The sequence below is a fragment of the Anarhichas minor genome, unplaced genomic scaffold (genome assembly GCF_050575085.1).
Source record: "Anarhichas minor isolate MPS153535 unplaced genomic scaffold, ASM5057508v1 ptg000041l, whole genome shotgun sequence".
Classification (NCBI taxonomy): Eukaryota; Metazoa; Chordata; class Actinopteri; order Perciformes; family Anarhichadidae; genus Anarhichas; species Anarhichas minor.
Genome location: NW_027466487.1, coordinates 3,637,963 through 3,654,173, shown reverse-complemented (window position 1 = coordinate 3,654,173; position 16,211 = coordinate 3,637,963). Strand labels below are relative to the sequence as shown.

Genomic DNA, 16,211 nt, shown 5'->3' with positions numbered 1-16,211 from the left:
TCTTGTTTAACAAAGTTTTTTTCAGGAACCATTTAACTTTTCTAACAGAAAACACTGCATCAGATGGATAATTGAGGAATCTAGAAATAATTTGATCAAGAAAATTACTTAAAGTAACTTATTTAATTAAAACCTGAGGGATAAAAAATCCAAAAGACATTATCAATGATTTGTTTGTGCAGATCAGATCTGTGGTGAGTCTACAAAATTAATTATTGTCTATTGACTTTTACATAAGCCGACAGTCAAAAGACTCTTTTAGTTTGTAAAATTACACAAAAAGACATTTCAAACAAAACATATGGTTCATTCCAAAGCAGACTGTTTTTCTCTCATTCAACACCTAATTTACACACTGATTTGATTAAAAATAAATCTAAAACTCAATCCAAAAATAAAGATTTAATCCTAATCTCTCACTGGTCCAGTCTACTCAGATGACCGTCACCTCCCGACTCTTCCTCTTGATGCAGTCCAGAGTCAGGCTCCTGGTCCCGCCCTTGCGCGTCCCGTCTCCCAGCTGAGGTGACGGAGGTGGACCAGATATATTTATAGCCTGAGCTGAATGCAGTGACAGACTGGAGGCGTGTAAAGACGCCTCCCTCTGCTTGTGTCTTGTTTGCTCCGAGTGCAGCTCCCGCCCAGATGTTTGCAGGGCTCCCTGGTGCTGGTCCCTGGTTGGCTGCTCAACCGGATGCAGACTCCTGGTTGGCTGCATGTCTCTGAGGAGCTCCAACAGTTCCCTCTTCTCCAGCTCCGCCTCTGCCAGCTCCTGTCTTCTCAGGCGCTCTGCTCCTAACAAGGCTCGCATGTCACACATCACACAGGACAGCTGACCCTGCACGGAGAGGACACGGGATCACTGAACATGCATCAACACGGTTCACGGCAACTGTCTGACTGATGTTAGGTCCTAAAAGTAGTTCCTCTTTAGAAAAATGGACCGAAATATAAGTACGATTGAAAACAGTTTGAGACAGACAGTGTAGATAATTCCACTTTAATGAGGGATAAAAAATCCAAAAGACATTATCAATGATTTGTTTGTGCAGATCAGATCTGTGGTGAGTCTACAAAATTAATTATTGTCTATTGACTTTTACATAAGCCGACAGTCAAAAGACTCTTTTAGTTTGTAAAATTACACAAAAAGACATTTCAAACAAAACATATGGTTCATTCCAAAGCAGACTGTTTTTCTCTCATTCAACACCTAATTTACACACTGATTTGATTAAAAATAAATCTAAAACTCAATCCAAAAATAAAGATTTAATCCTAATCTCTCACTGGTCCAGTCTACTCAGATGACCGTCACCTCCCGACTCTTCCTCTTGATGCAGTCCAGAGTCAGGCTCCTGGTCCCGCCCTTGCGCGTCCCGTCTCCCAGCTGAGGTGACGGAGGTGGACCAGATATATTTATAGCCTGAGCTGAATGCAGTGACAGACTGGAGGCGTGTAAAGACGCCTCCCTCTGCTTGTGTCTTGTTTGCTCCGAGTGCAGCTCCCGCCCAGATGTTTGCAGGGCTCCCTGGTGCTGGTCCCTGGTTGGCTGCTCAACCGGATGCAGACTCCTGGTTGGCTGCATGTCTCTGAGGAGCTCCAACAGTTCCCTCTTCTCCAGCTCCGCCTCTGCCAGCTCCTGTCTTCTCAGGCGCTCTGCTCCTAACAAGGCTCGCATGTCACACATCACACAGGACAGCTGACCCTGCACGGAGAGGACACGGGATCACTGAACATGCATCAACACGGTTCACGGCAACTGTCTGACTGATGTTAGGTCCTAAAAGTAGTTCCTCTTTAGAAAAATGGACCGAAATATAAGTACGATTGAAAACAGTTTGAGACAGACAGTGTAGATAATTCCACTTTAATGTTTTAAATGATTAAAGTCTATAAAAGTATGTGTAATATATATATATATATATATATAGTAACATTTCCCAGAAAACTGCCAATGAAGATTATGTGATATGATGAACGTTTTTGTTTCTAATGTATTTTTTTACATTACGTACTAAAGCTAACAACTACAGTTATTTGTCCTCATACATAATGAGGTTATCTTATGTTTTATATGCTAAATCAAGTTCTGCAAAGAAGTACCTTGCCAATAGATGGAGTCAAGAAAGAAAGCACATGTATGTGTTATTTAAATGTATTACAAAAGATGTATTTATATATTACTGTACTCACTACTAAGTGTCTTTTACTTCAGCCCTGTGGTTGTCACTTTAAAAATGGAGGCGTTAAATACATCAGAAGGACTGACTGGTCACCTTGAGCTCCTCCACGTCATTCTTCAGCTGCGACTCTTTCTGCACCATGTGTCTCCTCTGAGAGTCCAACCGAGACTCCATCTCTCGTCTCACCTCCTCCACCTTGCACAGCATCTCTGCCCTGCCGTAAATATTCAGTGAGACAAAGTTACGAACTAATGTAAACTAGAGCAATCATCCATTTTGATCAGGATTGAAGAGAGAGATGACATTTTCACAACCACACACCTGAGCATCTCCACTTCTGTGCGCAGCTCTGCTACACAGTTATGCTGTGATTGGTCAATGGAGAGGAGGGTGTGGCCACAGCCATTGTGACACTCCCTGCTGCGGAAGTTACATTCCGACAGGTGAGCCACCAAACCCCGCCTCTCCACCTGCAGAGAACAACCTGATGGGACACAGAAGGGTAGGCCTCACATGAAGCAACCTTGTACTCAATATGTAAGTGTATCTATCTTTAAAAGAAACATTTTACTAAAGTAAATTTGGTTTGCAGAAATAGCTTTAAATAACAAAGCCACAGTAGTACACACATGAGTTGAAACGGTAACATTTCTCAAGTAGAAGTGCAGTCACTAAGTTACTTATACACACATTTTTCCCGTCCCTGAACATTTAGACCATCCCAAATTGTAAACTGCACTCTCATCTTTAAATCAAGTTCAAAAACTTCTCACAGATCACAGCAGTCATAGACATATCAGGTTAAATGTTGTGTAAAACTATGTTGCTGATGTGCCTGTAGCACTTAACACTGCAAAAAGCCACACTGCATGCACACACCCTGTAACTATACCTACCACAATGGTAACATACGTACTCTCCACCTGCCAATGACAGGTCACAGACACATTGTGAGCACAAGAGCACACGCTTGTATATACATACACACGTTTAAATTGCTCATTAAAGAGTGATGGAAAGTTGACCCTGAATGCACTCTTTGTGAGGTCTGTGGGAGCTGAATAAGTCCCATAGGTGCACTATGAGCCACCTGTTGCACCCACAGGTGTCACGTTACCTTTATATACCACACATCCACAATGATAACCATTTAATTACCGTACAAACACTACTGATAAACATGACAAATGACACATCGCGTGAGCTCTGTTTCATACCTGTGTTAGAGCAGGAGATGAAGGCAAACTCACACTCATCCTCGTGTGTGTGCAGGCTCTCCAGGGAGCAGACCACCTCACAACCCTGCCCCGCATTCACACAAAGTATCTGCAGGCGGTTCAGGTCATTACGCATGTACCTGTCATTTAAAAAACAGCATCAGAGACATGAGGGTTGGGCACAGAGAACAGTAGACATGTGTGACCCCACTGGATAGTTGTGAAAACTTTAGAATAAATGAAGAGATCATAAAAGACACATGCAGAGACAGACCTGTACAGTGGTTTGAGACTGCCCACGTCCAGTGGAAGTCTGTCCTCAGGACAGGAGTGGTGATGGACCAGCCAGCTGCTGATGCAGGCGCTGCAGTAGGCATGTTCGCAGGGTGCCTGGAGGGGCCGCTGCAACACGTCTCGACACACACAGCACAGAAGACCCTCATTCACATAGCCCACAAACCGCTCCAGATCATAGCCCATCCTACAACCACACAGACAGATTATACAAACATGAGAACCACATAGTGTTGTCTCATTTGTTTCTTCTTTTTTGTATTGTTGTCTTTAACAATAATGCTCCCTCCTACCTGACAAAATAACTTCATCCACCTGTTTCTTCTTCTTCCTTTCTGTTGATGTCCACTTCACTTGTTCCTCCACAGGTGACCTTCCATCTTACCTCTGAACTACTACTGTGGTCTTTCCTTCCTCATGCTCTCTCTTGACTTGTTGCCCCATCAAGGTGAGGGTCTCCTTTCCCTGAAAGCCCTCCCCTACCCTTGGGAGTGCGTCTCCATGGAGAGGTATCCCAGACAACCGCGGTTCAGGTTCACATGCAGGCAGCTGTCAGACGAGATCAGATCAAAGAGACAGAATTACAGGAGAACCCCGAGACACACCCCAAAAAAACAGATGCATTCTGCAGTAGTGTGTTTTCCTCACTGCCTCAGCGATAAAGCTAAAGATTGTGGTGCCTTCAGAGATTACCGCTGTCCTTCAACTGTTTCTGTCTCTGTTAATGACCCATCCTATCCTAGGTTTCTCTCTCGCTCTCTGGATGTGGGATTAACATGGATTACACTCTCTCTCTCTCCCTGATTGGATTACAGAATGTCAGATGACACTATACTGTCAGACCACAGAAATCAAAGAGCAATCTAAACAACTGGACTCATCCCAGTCCTGTTATTTTCTATGAACTTCAATGAACTCAGTTGTGAAAGAAGTATTCAGACGCGACAGCAGTAAATAAATGAAAGAGCACGTGTGTCCTTGTGTGTGTCTGTGTGTGTATATGAGTGTGTGAGAGAGATACTTTAAAAATATATATATTTTGTGTATCAAAAGTTAAAGTATCTTGCACCATAGTGTAAAACTGATAAAATACATTGTTTAATACTGTTTTGAATGCTCGTTATTTTTTGATATATGTCAAATAAATGTAATGGAGAAAATGTGTAAGCATCCATTCAAATACTAAAATAAAGTATAAGTTTCTCATAATAAGGTTTTTTTCACAGCACCCATTTTTACATGTCGTTGCAGAGTAAACACAGGTGTAATTAATAATATTAATTATGGCCCTGTTCCTTATAGTTGGCCCAGGGCTCTGGTATTGTGCATGCTGGCTCACACAATAAACAGAATGTCTCCATAATTATTATTTTTAACAACACCTGTGTTTACTCTGTACTTTAGCACATGTAATTGAGTAAGTGTACTTTCACCAACACTGTTCATTGAAAAAAAATAATTATATATATATAAATTAATATGATCAAAAGTATCACATCTAATAATCATATGTAAAACCTCACCAACGTCTAAATGTTTCACGATTTTATTGTCCTCATATTATTAAAGTATTAAAGTGAGGTCACCACAGTAGGGTACTAGGTGTGCTCGATTAACAGCTCAGGGATTGACGGGGTGCGGGAGTTCAGTGGGGATGTGAAAGGTAAACTACTATGGTGTTAAAATCAAGCGCACCCTACTCGTTCTGACCACGCCCACTGCCGGGTTTCAACCAATCACGTTCTTCAAATCATTCAGCGGGAGAACCCGAACAAAATCGAGAGTTAAAGGAACAAAATACAACACGAATTATTTTTTTTGGGCAGATTTCAGTGACATGTTGTGACCTTAAATGTTCTTATCAAGCTTTTAGTTCACCCAGGTATGTATGACACGTTATCAAACATGACATGTAACGTTACACCACCGTGTCAGCGGTGTGTTGACGCTAGCGAGTTAGCTAGCGTGCTAACATGAAACACTGATGCAACAAGTTAATGTAGCTAACCGCTAGAGATGAACGTGTAACTGTCATTTCCTTGTCTTAACAGCGACAAAACATGTACTGAATATGTTGATAACATGTTCACTTAACGTTACGTGTCCATCACATGGTGTCTTCATATAACCTTACCTAACAAAGTCACTTCATGAATGTGGGGAGGCTGTGTTCGGGAGGATGCAGCTAAGACATTTATTGTATATTATCATGAAATATGATTTATTTATCGTCTATCAAAGCTTTAAACAATTAGTCATGAAATAGTATTAAGTATTATACGGTCTGTATTGTCTGGTGTCTAAGCTGGTCTAAATATATACACAAGTAGTGGTTGAGTCACAACACTGAACTACTAAAGAAGACTGAGTTATGTGGGGATGAACCACAAAGACAGTGAAACCCACCTCGCTCACACATTCGCTTTGGAAGTTTCCAATATTATTGATTGTGTTTATTTATGTATTTCTGTCTTCAGGGTATAGATCATTGAGGGTTGCCAGTTGCAAAATGCGCCGCTCAGGAGCTCCGAGCCAGCTCTTGGGTAATGCTGTGAAGAAGCCCCGCTTTGTGCCCCCTGGAGCATCTACTTCCTGTCTCGTGGCTGAATCCAAGCCCCTTACCCCTAAACTTGGTTTAGGCAATGCACTGGAAAAGGTCAATTATTCACAACATTTAAGGCTCTGAACACCCACACAGGTGTTTTCAGTTAGTCTTAACTGAAAACACCTGTGTTGGTGTACCTACACTAGGGTCCCTCGGTACTCTTTTGGTTCCCTTCATCGTTGTCCAGCGTTGTTTCAAACCTCCTCAGGTTGTGACTCGTCTTTTCTCTTCTTCTCATCTTGCAGGTCCAGAGGAGTCTAGCAGCACCAGCTCAGAGTAAAACAGTGTGTGATGTTCAGCCCAAAGCTGCCCAGCCTGCTCCAGCCTTGTCGAGGGCTCTGGCTCGTGTTCTCAGTGCAGCGGAGAGTAAGGAAAATGAGGCTGAGTCAGAACATCCCGACAACGGCTCAGAAGAGCACACGGAAAACAACAGACCTGCAGGTAAGACGCAAACGTGTTTAGCTGGGACGGTACCTGGTATGGGCAAGAATAGTTATGTGGAGATTGTGCAACAAAACCACTTTGATTCAGTTACAGGATACAAAAAACATTAGTTTTGATTTCGTGATGTTGGGACCAAACAAAAGTTTGTTCATATCTTCTATTTCGGTGTATATATTTATTCATACATGTTTTATTACTGCTTTTAGGTTGTTCAAAATGAATGTGTACTTAAAATGCTCAAAATATACCCCAATATATATAATATAACACAAGTTAATTAAAACATTTGACTCACACTCTTTTCTCTGTGATATTTATAAGTCTTCATTCTATAAAAAAAGTCATATTATAATAGTTCTAGCAGTGTTGACATGATGCTTATAATGCATGTTTGCTCAGTTTTTTGCTGATATATTAAATTCATGATGCAGTTGGTCGAGGATATAGTAATAACTTTGATTTAGACCTATTGATCAGGACCCCAATATAGTACTTGATGTACTTAAATGCACCTTGTAGTACCTACTTCATTATTACACGCGTTATCGGACATAGTCCGCTATAATAAAGACTTTATAAACAGTCTGTCTGGAAGGCTGCAAATCACTGCATTCCATGTTGAGTAACAGATTCAGAGATATGACAGTTGGCTTCACAAATGGTCTGCATGTGCACTAGTTTATTCAGTCCACTGATGGACAACAATGTAAAAAATGTGCACATGCAGCTAGACTTCTTGGTTTTTGGTTCAGAAGCCTTTTTTTTAGAGGCAGGATCTGCACAATCACTGAAAGCTTAAACACAAAACCCCTGCCCACGAGTTCACTCCGTTTGTTTTCATTCAGAAATCCATTGTTAACACATCACCTACATTTATAACAACAATACAGAATCCATGCTTTGTACTTGATTTGACAACACAATTATGATCAAGCAATTTCATAATTCAGCGGTTGTGCTTCAGTTTAATGTCCCTCGTGTCTCTTTTTTTATTTATTTATTTAAACCATAATAAACCGCGTGACGCCGCCTTAATAATTGCGCGCTCTCTTGCTCTGCAGCAGCCGACTGTCCAGTCTCTGTGGCAAATAATACGACACACCGGCGATGGACGTTAAACCAGGCGGGCTGAGGCTGAGTGACAGCAGGTCCAGCATTATGCAAATGAGCGAGGTAGTGCCGCGGCACATTAGGACTGTGCTCAGGATCAGTGTGCCACCGCTCGCGCTCCTCTTCTCGAGAGCAACTAGTGCCGCTGTTTTTACACCCGAAACACACGCGGCTCACTCTGCGTTTGCCTGGTTCGGTTTCCACACGCGCCCCGAACACGCGTGTCGTCGCGTGGACCCGCATGTCTGGTTTATTTTATGCACAAAAGGTATAAACTGCCCCTGCCTTCGCGGGCACGCGCAGCGCGCTCACAAACCCCTCCCCCCACTCGGTTAGTTAAGCCAGCGCTATATCAAAGCGTCACTTCACTCCAGGAAAATAGACCCCTGACCCTAATAACCTATTACACATTGTTTAAAAACTGTTTTCCCCGTTTGTGTAGAGCACAGTGCCGCTGCTGCCATCTCTGTGTTATGATATAGAGGCAGTGTGTGGCTCTGTGCTGTGCTTGGTTTGGGGTTTAGAGAGACCGAGCTGTAAGTAGGTCGGGCTGGGCTTAAGCGGCTTAGCTACGTCAGCCTAAGCTGGGAGGAATTCATCCAAAGCACTCCGCGGTAGGCGGGGGCCTAAACGAGGCTGGCCTAGTTAAGCCTGATTCTTATTGTGTGCAGCAGAGCCTGTTTTTGTTGTGCAACGTGGCTGAGGGAGAACCAAGGAGTGGTGTATGAATCCATGCACATGTTAGACATAGTTTATGTTTGATTTAGAAGAAGAATAGAAGGAACATGGGAAATGTATGGGAGTAAGACCGGTGTTGGCTTCATCACCGTGGACCAAGAGAAGCCAGCAGCAGGGACAAAAAGAAGACAGGTGGGAAGAGTGAGGAGCCTCAGTATTGAGTGTGGCTGCTGAACAGCCATAGGCCTGACTCGATCTGTGTGAGTCCGCTATGCTATAAGATGGCATCCAGCTCTGTGTTCCTGTCTAGTATGGTGGGTAAAGCTCGCTCCTCCAACTTCACCCTCTCTGAGAAGCTGGACCTGTTGAAGCTGGTCCGTCCTCACATCCGCATCCTGGAGGAGCACACCAACAAGCACGCGGTCATCGTGGACAAGAACAAGTGCTGGGACACCGTGGCTGAGCAATACAATGGCTTGGGAGGGGACCGACCCCATCGCACCGCTCAGGGCCTCAGGACCCTCTACAAGAGGCTGAAGGAGTCGGCCAAGCAGGAAGTGATGCAGCGGAGACACGCCCAGCCAGAGTACAGAGCGAGCATCTCTGAGCCAACCAGGAGAATCATGGAGATGATCCCTCACCTGTTTCACCACGTGCCCATCCATGAAAAGGACCAGGCACTTCGCAGGTACAGTGTGACATGCACCTACGAGCATAGACACACAGAAGGGATCACGCGACAGTTAGGGGAGAGTTTAACAAGCACATACATCATTAACAGTATGTAGTCACAATACTGATTCAACAGTTAGAAGACGAGGAGGAGGAGGAGGAGGAGGAGGAGGAGGAGGGAGGGAGGGAGGGGCTGAACTCAAGGCTTCAAAGCCCGATTAGATTACACATATCGTCAGGCCAAAAAGGAAAATACAGTTTGTCCTTCTGTTTGTTTTTTTACAGGCGACAAACTACTCTTCAGTAGTTTGTTCAGGTAGTTTTGGGTGAATCATAGTGTAATACAGATCAACAATTGGACCCCAAAGTAATTTTTAGAACCTGGTTCATGTTCTTAGTGCTAAAGAAATTAAGGAAAATGAGGCCAAGGCAGATTGTATTCATTAGTTCGGGAGAGTACGTAGAAGACAACAAAGCCTTAAAATTGTTTGTCATTTTAGTGTAAGAAATATAAATACCTAAGAATCCCTTTCCCAAATATTTTAACTATTCATAATTCTATAAATCAGCAAGGAAATAATATTATCTGTGAGGCTGTAACAGCATAGTTTTTTTATTTTTACTTCGGTGAATCATTTAATTTCCTCTCGTCTACTCTTGGTCACCGGTCCTTTTGATTGATTACTTTAGTGTGTGTTCTCACCAACAGAGGTCTGCACACAGACACATGAACAGAAAACAGACAGAATAAACATTGTTTAAGCGCTCCAGTCTCACTTATTTTTACCCTTTATTCCATTTTTAGATTAATATACAGCAAGCACAACTCTCCCGTCGAACATCCTGGCAGCAGCTCCTCTCTGGCTGGACTCCAGGATTACTCAGCAGCTGTCCCAAGTATCCCCCATGAGGTGGTACAGCTGGACCCTGAAGAGGATGTTAAACCACCGCCAGACCTCCCCATCCTCTCCGCACACACAGAACCAGGGCTGGACGGTGTCCAGGAGCGGGAGGAGGAGGAGGAGGAGGAGGACCAGGAGGACTTGGGCAGCATTCAGGATTTTGAAGCATCACTGTCTCCCGTCCCCTCCTCCGTAAACATCGCCCTCTCCGCCTCGCCGCTGCCGTTAGGCCACGACCTCTACCCCAACGACATCTACCCTCACCACGAGCCCGACAGGTTTCGCCCTCTGCACCTCGCCAAAGAGGAGCACGAGATGGTGGTGGCCAATCACAGGAAGGTTGCAATATACCTGGAGGAGAAGAGGGAGGGGCTGAAGAGGAAACAGGACCTGGAGGAGGAACTGCTGAGAGCCAAGATCAAAGTGGAGAAACTAAAGGCTGCTCGCCTGAGAAACGGACTGCCAATTCCTCTATAAAGAGCACGAACGCGCACATCTGTGTCCAGCGTCAGACGGGGAGAGGCTCTGAGGACATTAAAGTGTGGAGGAGAAGCTGATCACACATCAGTTTCATGTTCGAGAACTTGAATTTCTTTTGGAAACATAGTGCCTCGTACAGACACTGAAAGCCTATTTGCATATAGCAGGATAAGGCGCGCTTGTGTTGCCATCAGTCTGTGTTTATACCTGTCCGTGTTATAAATGTATCGTTGTTACTCTTATTGACAGAACTGACCGTGTAAATGCTCTCATTACAAACACTGTGACTGGCCAAAGTAGATTAAGTAAATGTGAACGTCCAGCTATTTGGAAGGGAATGTCTGTAGTGATGAGTGGCTTGTACCACGATGGTGCTTCTCCTGCTTAGATGTACGACCAATATGCATCTATGGGAATTTTATTATAGTGTGGATGATCTTCCAGCAATGATATACTGGAGTGTGAGAGTCTGCCCAGATCACATCAGGGGGATTATTTGCGCTCTTTTAATTCTTTGTAAAAAATTAAATTAAATTCAGTAAAAATCCGATGTGATAAACTAAAAAAAGCATTTCTTCTTCGTATTCATAGGTAAACAAACTAGGGCACTTAATCAAAGTACTGTAGGTGGGACATGTAGAAGAAGCGCTCCAATCGAACAGTTCCACTCTTATTGTGTAGAACTGAGAGATATTCCGATACCCGGGGTTGAAGCACAAGTCAAACTGTCGAAGGCCTTAATCACAAGATGCTCATGATTACAAATCCTGTTGTTGAATTTACATGAAGTGTAAAAGTGTTAAAGTCTGATATTCACTCTGGTTGCTGGCAGATATGGACTTTGTTTTTGCGATGTTATTGTTATTTAATGTATATGACTACAACATTGATTGTATTTCAACGTTCGTATACGTGTGTATGTTTCTTTTACACTTTGTCCGTATGTTAACTTTTTTTCTATTAAAACAATAATTTAATTTGCTGTTTTTTGTGTATTAGATGTGAAACAGGCATCCACTCATGAACTCAGCTGAGGAAGATGGATTTTCTTTTTTCTTAAGTTCCTGGTATTTGTGTTGGCTCGGTGCAGCACTGACCTCTGCTGGTGAGGTACGTATTTGATATCTTTGGTGGTTTTTCACTATGTTGTATGTTTTTGTGTTACAGGAGTGGATGGATACCCTCCGTTGACTGCAGGCTCAGACTCGGGCCACAGCCAGGACGGAGTGCGTTACTTCAGTGTGATGTGGTGTAAAGCCAGCAAGAAGAAACACAAGCGCTGGGAGGGCGACGCAGTCCTGGTTACAAGAGGACGCACAGCCACACTGAAGGATATGGAGGGCAAGGACATTGGAAAGGGTGAGACGGAGACACCAGAATTTAATTTCAGAAGAAGTATCAAAGTATTAAGGCTGTGAACACGATATACATCCTCATTGTGAGTTCATCGGTAATGCTTGTGCATGTTTTGTTTAGGAAGTGGCTACAAGGTGTCCGAGCTGGCCTCCCTGTCCGAGGGAGAGACCTTGATGATCGGAGGGAAGGAGGTGGAGGTGATGGGGCTCATATCTGCTGAGGACTTCGCCCGGGGCCGTTGCTTCCAAGAGGTCCAGGTAGAGAAAGAGGAGCCGCACACAGCGTCGGCTCCGCCTCCCTCTCGTAGCTTGGTGTCCAAACGTTTCTGCTCCCCAACGCTTTCGGGGAGAACTGATCCTCCTGGATCCAAACCGGAGGAGGAACAGACCTGCAGACCTCGCCATGACCCACTGGCTCCAGGTATGTAGACTAATAACACAAATTCTCATATTTCTGACCCTTTTTGGCATCTTTTGGTTTGTTTTTGGTTATGTGCACACTCCACTCAGGCTCTCTGGATCTGTTACAGGTGCACTGGTGATGCCTCGTCCCTCTGCCAATCACCAGTGGTCTAACAACAAGTCTGGGCTTCCTCTGGTCGATGTTGTTGTTGACCCGTTCCTGACTAATCATCTGCGACCGCACCAGAGAGACGGCCTTCTCTTTCTCTACGAGTGTGTCATGGGCTTGAGGTAATGGTAATCTTGTCACATGCTCTTTAAAGCCATCACAGCCATTGTTAGGATTCCTACTGACTCATATCGATGTGTTTCACTGTGTGCGCTTCAGAGCTGTGGGTCGCTATGGGGCTATCCTGGCTGACGAGATGGGTCTGGGGAAGACCCTCCAGAGCGTGGCGCTGTCCTGGACGCTGCTTAAACAAGGGCCGTACGGTGGGAGACCAGTTACTAAGCGTGTCCTTGTGGTCACACCTGGCAGCCTCGTGCACAACTGGGCTGCAGAGTTTAACAAGTGGCTGGGCCGCGAGAGGATCAGCGTCTTCAGTGTGGATCAGGTGTGGAGAGGAGGGGGAATTCTGCTAAAGCAGCATAATTAATGTTAATGTATTAAGTCATTAATGGACATTCTTTGTTGACATGTGTGTAGGACCACAGGATAGAGCACTTCCTGGTCTCCCCTCTGCACAGCGTTCTTGTGATCAGCTATGAAATGCTGCTGCGCTGCCTGGAGCAGGTATTCTCACCTTCTGTCTCGCTGTCAAGTGTGCATGTTACAAAAACAATCCCCATATGTCATCTCTTTGCATTTTCTCATTCTTTTCAGGTTAAGAAAGTGGAGTTTGGTCTTGTGATTTGTGATGAGGGCCACAGATTGAAGAACAGCAGCATCAAAACGTCCTCGGCCCTCAGCAGCCTGAGCTGTAATCGCAGAGTCATACTCACAGGTGCTCATTCTGAAATACCGAGATGCAAAGCGTCTGATAGAAAGAGATGGGAAGTCTTTAAGGACTCTCTGACCGACAGTAACGTCTTGTACAGGTTTCATACTGAACTGTCTTTGTGTTTTGAAGGCACCCCGGTACAGAATGACCTGCAGGAGTTCTATGCTATCATAGAGTTTGTGAACCCGGGGATTCTCGGCTCGTCCACTGCGTACAGAAAAGTATACGAGGAGCCAATCCTACGCTCCAGACAGCCCTCCTGCTCAGAGGTAATGCTACCTCTCCTGCTTCTTTTCTATGTAATAACTTGTACATCGACAACTTCATCTGGCATTAAACCCGGTTTTGAATCTGTCTCTGCCAACAGGAGGAGAGCGTTTTGGGAGAAGAGCGGGCGGCAGAGCTCTCTCGCCTGACCGGCATGTTCATCCTGAGACGGACACAGGAGATCATCAACCGCTACCTGCCTCCTCGTCTCGACTGGACGTTGTTCTGCGAGGCGTCCCCTCTGCAGCGAGAGCTGTACGCGCATCTGCTCTGCCACCGAGTCTTCAGAGCCTGCCTTCAGGCCTCCACGCAAGCTCACACACACCTGGCCTGCATCACTGCCCTGAAGAAGCTCTGTAACCACCCTGGTCTGCTCTACTCCTCTGCCAAGGTTAGGATCTTTAGGGGAGTGGAACCTGCGTCCAGCCTTTAGATATTGATCTTATTTAAGTGCCTTGTGTTGTTGTTTATTGAACTCGGACTGAGCATTCATGCTGTGGTCAAGGTAGTCTGCATTTATGTTGGTGTTTTAAGAGATTTACTACCAGTCCTAACTGAGTACTGTGTTATGTTTTGCAGAAAAAAGCAGACAGTGGTTCAGTGGAGAACTCTCTATACGAGGGCTTGGTTGAGCTCTTCCCAGAATCCTACTCTTCTGGTGGGTTTAACACTGCTGACTCTGGAAAGCTTCTGGTTCTGATGGATTTGCTGACTGCCATCAGACAACTCAGCCCTTCAGACAGGTGTGTGTGTGTGTGTGTGTGTGTGTGTGTGTGTGTGTGTGTGTGTGTGTGTGTGTGTGTGTGTGTGTGTGTGTGTGTGTGTGTGTGTGTGTGTGTGTGTGTGTGTGTGTGTGTGTGTGTGGGCGCATTGGCACGTGTATTTTTGTGCATATATACTGACAAAGCATGTGTTGCCCCCCGCAGGGTGGTCGTAGTGTCCAACTATACTCAGACGCTTGACCTGCTCCAGGACTTGTGTGTACAAGTGGGCTACACCTTCTGCCGACTGGATGGACACACCCCCACCAACCAGAGGCAGCGGCTGGTTGATGGTTTTAACAGTCCCTACTCTCAGAACTTCCTGTTTCTGCTGAGCTCCAAAGCGGGTGGCGTGGGGCTTAATCTGGTGGGTGCCTCCCACCTGGTGCTGTATGATATTGACTGGAACCCTGCTAATGACATTCAGGTGAGACTCGCAGACAAATGAACCAAATGAACTGACCCACAGGTGTAAAATCACCCTCGGATTTCATCACACTTGTATACAGACATGACCACCAGATGGCGCTGTGCACATTTGAGTAATTCTCTCCTGCAACCTTCCCCCTCGGTGCTCTGTGCAGGCCATGGCTCGAGTGTGGAGAGATGGACAGAAGAAGACAGTGCACATCTACCGTCTCCTCACTGCAGGTCTGAAAACACAAAACGCACACAATGAGCGAGAATATATCGAACAAATCCTGAACCGGTCTGATGTGACTCTTTCCGTCTGGGTGTGCGTTACTTCCTCACAGGCACCATTGAGGAGCGAATCTTCCAGAGACAGGTGTCCAAACAAGGGCTCTCTGGGACGGTGGTTGACCTGGGCAAAAGGGCGGAGCACACCAGCTTCTCCACCAGTGAGCTGCGAGATCTCTTCAGCCTGACTGACACGCTCTCTCTAACACACGACCTGCTGAACTGCAGCTGTAGCATGGACGGCTCAGTCCAGCGTAAGCACATGGGCGACGCGCCTCACACACTGACACCAGGATTTGACTATTTGAGTATTTCAACTCGCTTTTTTGTCCTCCTCCGTCCTCAGCTGACTTGGAGGAAGAGGAGCAGGTTTCTGATAGGCCGTGCCAGCTCGGCCGTCAGGGTGACCGCGGAGGGGCTCAGCAGAAGCATCTCAGCATGTCCGAGCTGATGCAGTGGAGACATTTCTCTGGTGACACGCACACCTTCTCAGACCCTTACCTTGATCACGCACGAAACCACGTCACCTTCGCCTTCCAGACCACCATCTCTCACACAGCGTCGTAAACAACCACACACTAGATTACACTCTAGATGTAGATGAATCACACACACACACACACACACACACACACACACACACACACACACACACACACACACACACGTACTACTTCTATGTGTGTGTGTTCAGGCTCTCTGGGCTTTGTCAGCAGCCTAGCTACATAAAGCTAAACTCTCAACAGTGCCAACAACAACAATAAGTGACGTTTGTGAGATCCTGTGTCTTGTTCTCTGCGTTTTCTTTATTTATTCAAAGACATTTACTATAAAACTTCATTAAATGAATGGAATTCAAAAGGAATATGTGTAATAAACTGGCTTTTAATGATTTGAACTTTTTTTTTTTATTGACTGAAGAATTCTATCTTTGGAAAGCAGCGTATTTTAGATGCATGTATGATTGAGGCAGCTTGGACATGTTTATGTTGTATATCTTTATACTGTAGAAAAGCATGCAGGAGTTACTCCTGTATCCATCTAGAGTAATATTTACTGTGTGAATTAGAGGATTTATATTGTTCCGAGACCAGTTTAGTTTAGGTGTCCAAGTCCTTGGTGGGATGCAGAGTTTGTG

The 16,211-nt window shown here is 45.0% G+C and overlaps 3 protein-coding genes and 1 long non-coding RNA gene across 8 annotated transcripts; 3 read left to right on the top strand and 1 right to left on the bottom strand.

Annotated features, from left to right (window-relative positions):
- The first annotated feature begins 1,010 nt into the window (after window positions 1–1,010).
- On the top strand, window positions 1,011–4,909 carry LOC142969156 (uncharacterized). Of its 5 annotated transcripts, none has more exons than XR_012959092.1 (2): window positions 1,011–2,688; window positions 4,066–4,909. It is a non-coding gene; the product is annotated as an uncharacterized LOC142969156 (long non-coding RNA). The 5 variants fall into 5 exon arrangements; XR_012959090.1 differs by having other exon boundaries at window positions 3,459–4,909; XR_012959091.1 differs by having other exon boundaries at window positions 1,011–2,723; window positions 4,146–4,909.
- Window positions 1,304–3,883, bottom strand: rnf41l (ring finger protein 41, like). Its single transcript, XM_076108826.1, has 5 exons — window positions 3,678–3,883; window positions 3,404–3,543; window positions 2,508–2,670; window positions 2,280–2,400; window positions 1,304–1,708 (listed from the first exon to the last, which is right to left on the bottom strand). The coding sequence occupies exons 1-5, from the start codon at window positions 3,881–3,883 to the stop codon at window positions 1,304–1,306; spliced, it is 1,035 nt and encodes a 344-aa protein (XP_075964941.1).
- A 1,140-nt stretch (window positions 4,910–6,049) lies between the features above and the next one.
- On the top strand, window positions 6,050–16,172 carry rad54b (RAD54 homolog B). Its single transcript, XM_076109638.1, has 15 exons — window positions 6,050–6,353; window positions 6,548–6,743; window positions 11,756–11,947; window positions 12,065–12,364; window positions 12,474–12,636; window positions 12,734–12,959; window positions 13,052–13,138; window positions 13,229–13,349; window positions 13,476–13,615; window positions 13,714–14,004; window positions 14,193–14,356; window positions 14,540–14,801; window positions 14,959–15,025; window positions 15,130–15,327; window positions 15,420–16,172. The coding sequence occupies exons 1-15, from the start codon at window positions 6,207–6,209 to the stop codon at window positions 15,638–15,640; spliced, it is 2,775 nt and encodes a 924-aa protein (XP_075965753.1). The 5' UTR covers window positions 6,050–6,206; the 3' UTR covers window positions 15,641–16,172.
- LOC142969645 (fibrinogen silencer-binding protein-like) lies at window positions 8,567–11,565 on the top strand. Its single transcript, XM_076109640.1, has 2 exons — window positions 8,567–9,222; window positions 10,012–11,565. Exons 1-2 carry the CDS (start codon window positions 8,816–8,818, stop codon window positions 10,583–10,585), a joined length of 981 nt encoding a protein of 326 aa, XP_075965755.1. The 5' UTR covers window positions 8,567–8,815; the 3' UTR covers window positions 10,586–11,565.
- Window positions 16,173–16,211: the final 39 nt, after the last annotated feature.

Coding starts and splice junctions, on each gene's coding strand:
- rnf41l (XM_076108826.1), bottom strand. CDS start 3,883: ATGGGCTATGATCTGGAGCGGTTTGTGGGCTATGTGAATGAGGGTCTT. Junction 3,544..3,677: donor AGTCTCAAACCACTGTACAG/GTCTGTCTCTGC, acceptor TTTAAATGACAG/GTACATGCGTAATGACCTGA. Junction 1,709..2,279: donor ATGACGTGGAGGAGCTCAAG/GTGACCAGTCAG, acceptor CTCTCCGTGCAG/GGTCAGCTGTCCTGTGTGAT.
- rad54b (XM_076109638.1), top strand. CDS start 6,207: ATGCGCCGCTCAGGAGCTCCGAGCCAGCTCTTGGGTAATGCTGTGAAG. Junction 14,005..14,192: donor TGCTCTACTCCTCTGCCAAG/GTTAGGATCTTT, acceptor TATGTTTTGCAG/AAAAAAGCAGACAGTGGTTC. Junction 14,802..14,958: donor ACCCTGCTAATGACATTCAG/GTGAGACTCGCA, acceptor TGCTCTGTGCAG/GCCATGGCTCGAGTGTGGAG.
- LOC142969645 (XM_076109640.1), top strand. CDS start 8,816: ATGGCATCCAGCTCTGTGTTCCTGTCTAGTATGGTGGGTAAAGCTCGC. Junction 9,223..10,011: donor AAGGACCAGGCACTTCGCAG/GTACAGTGTGAC, acceptor TTCCATTTTTAG/ATTAATATACAGCAAGCACA.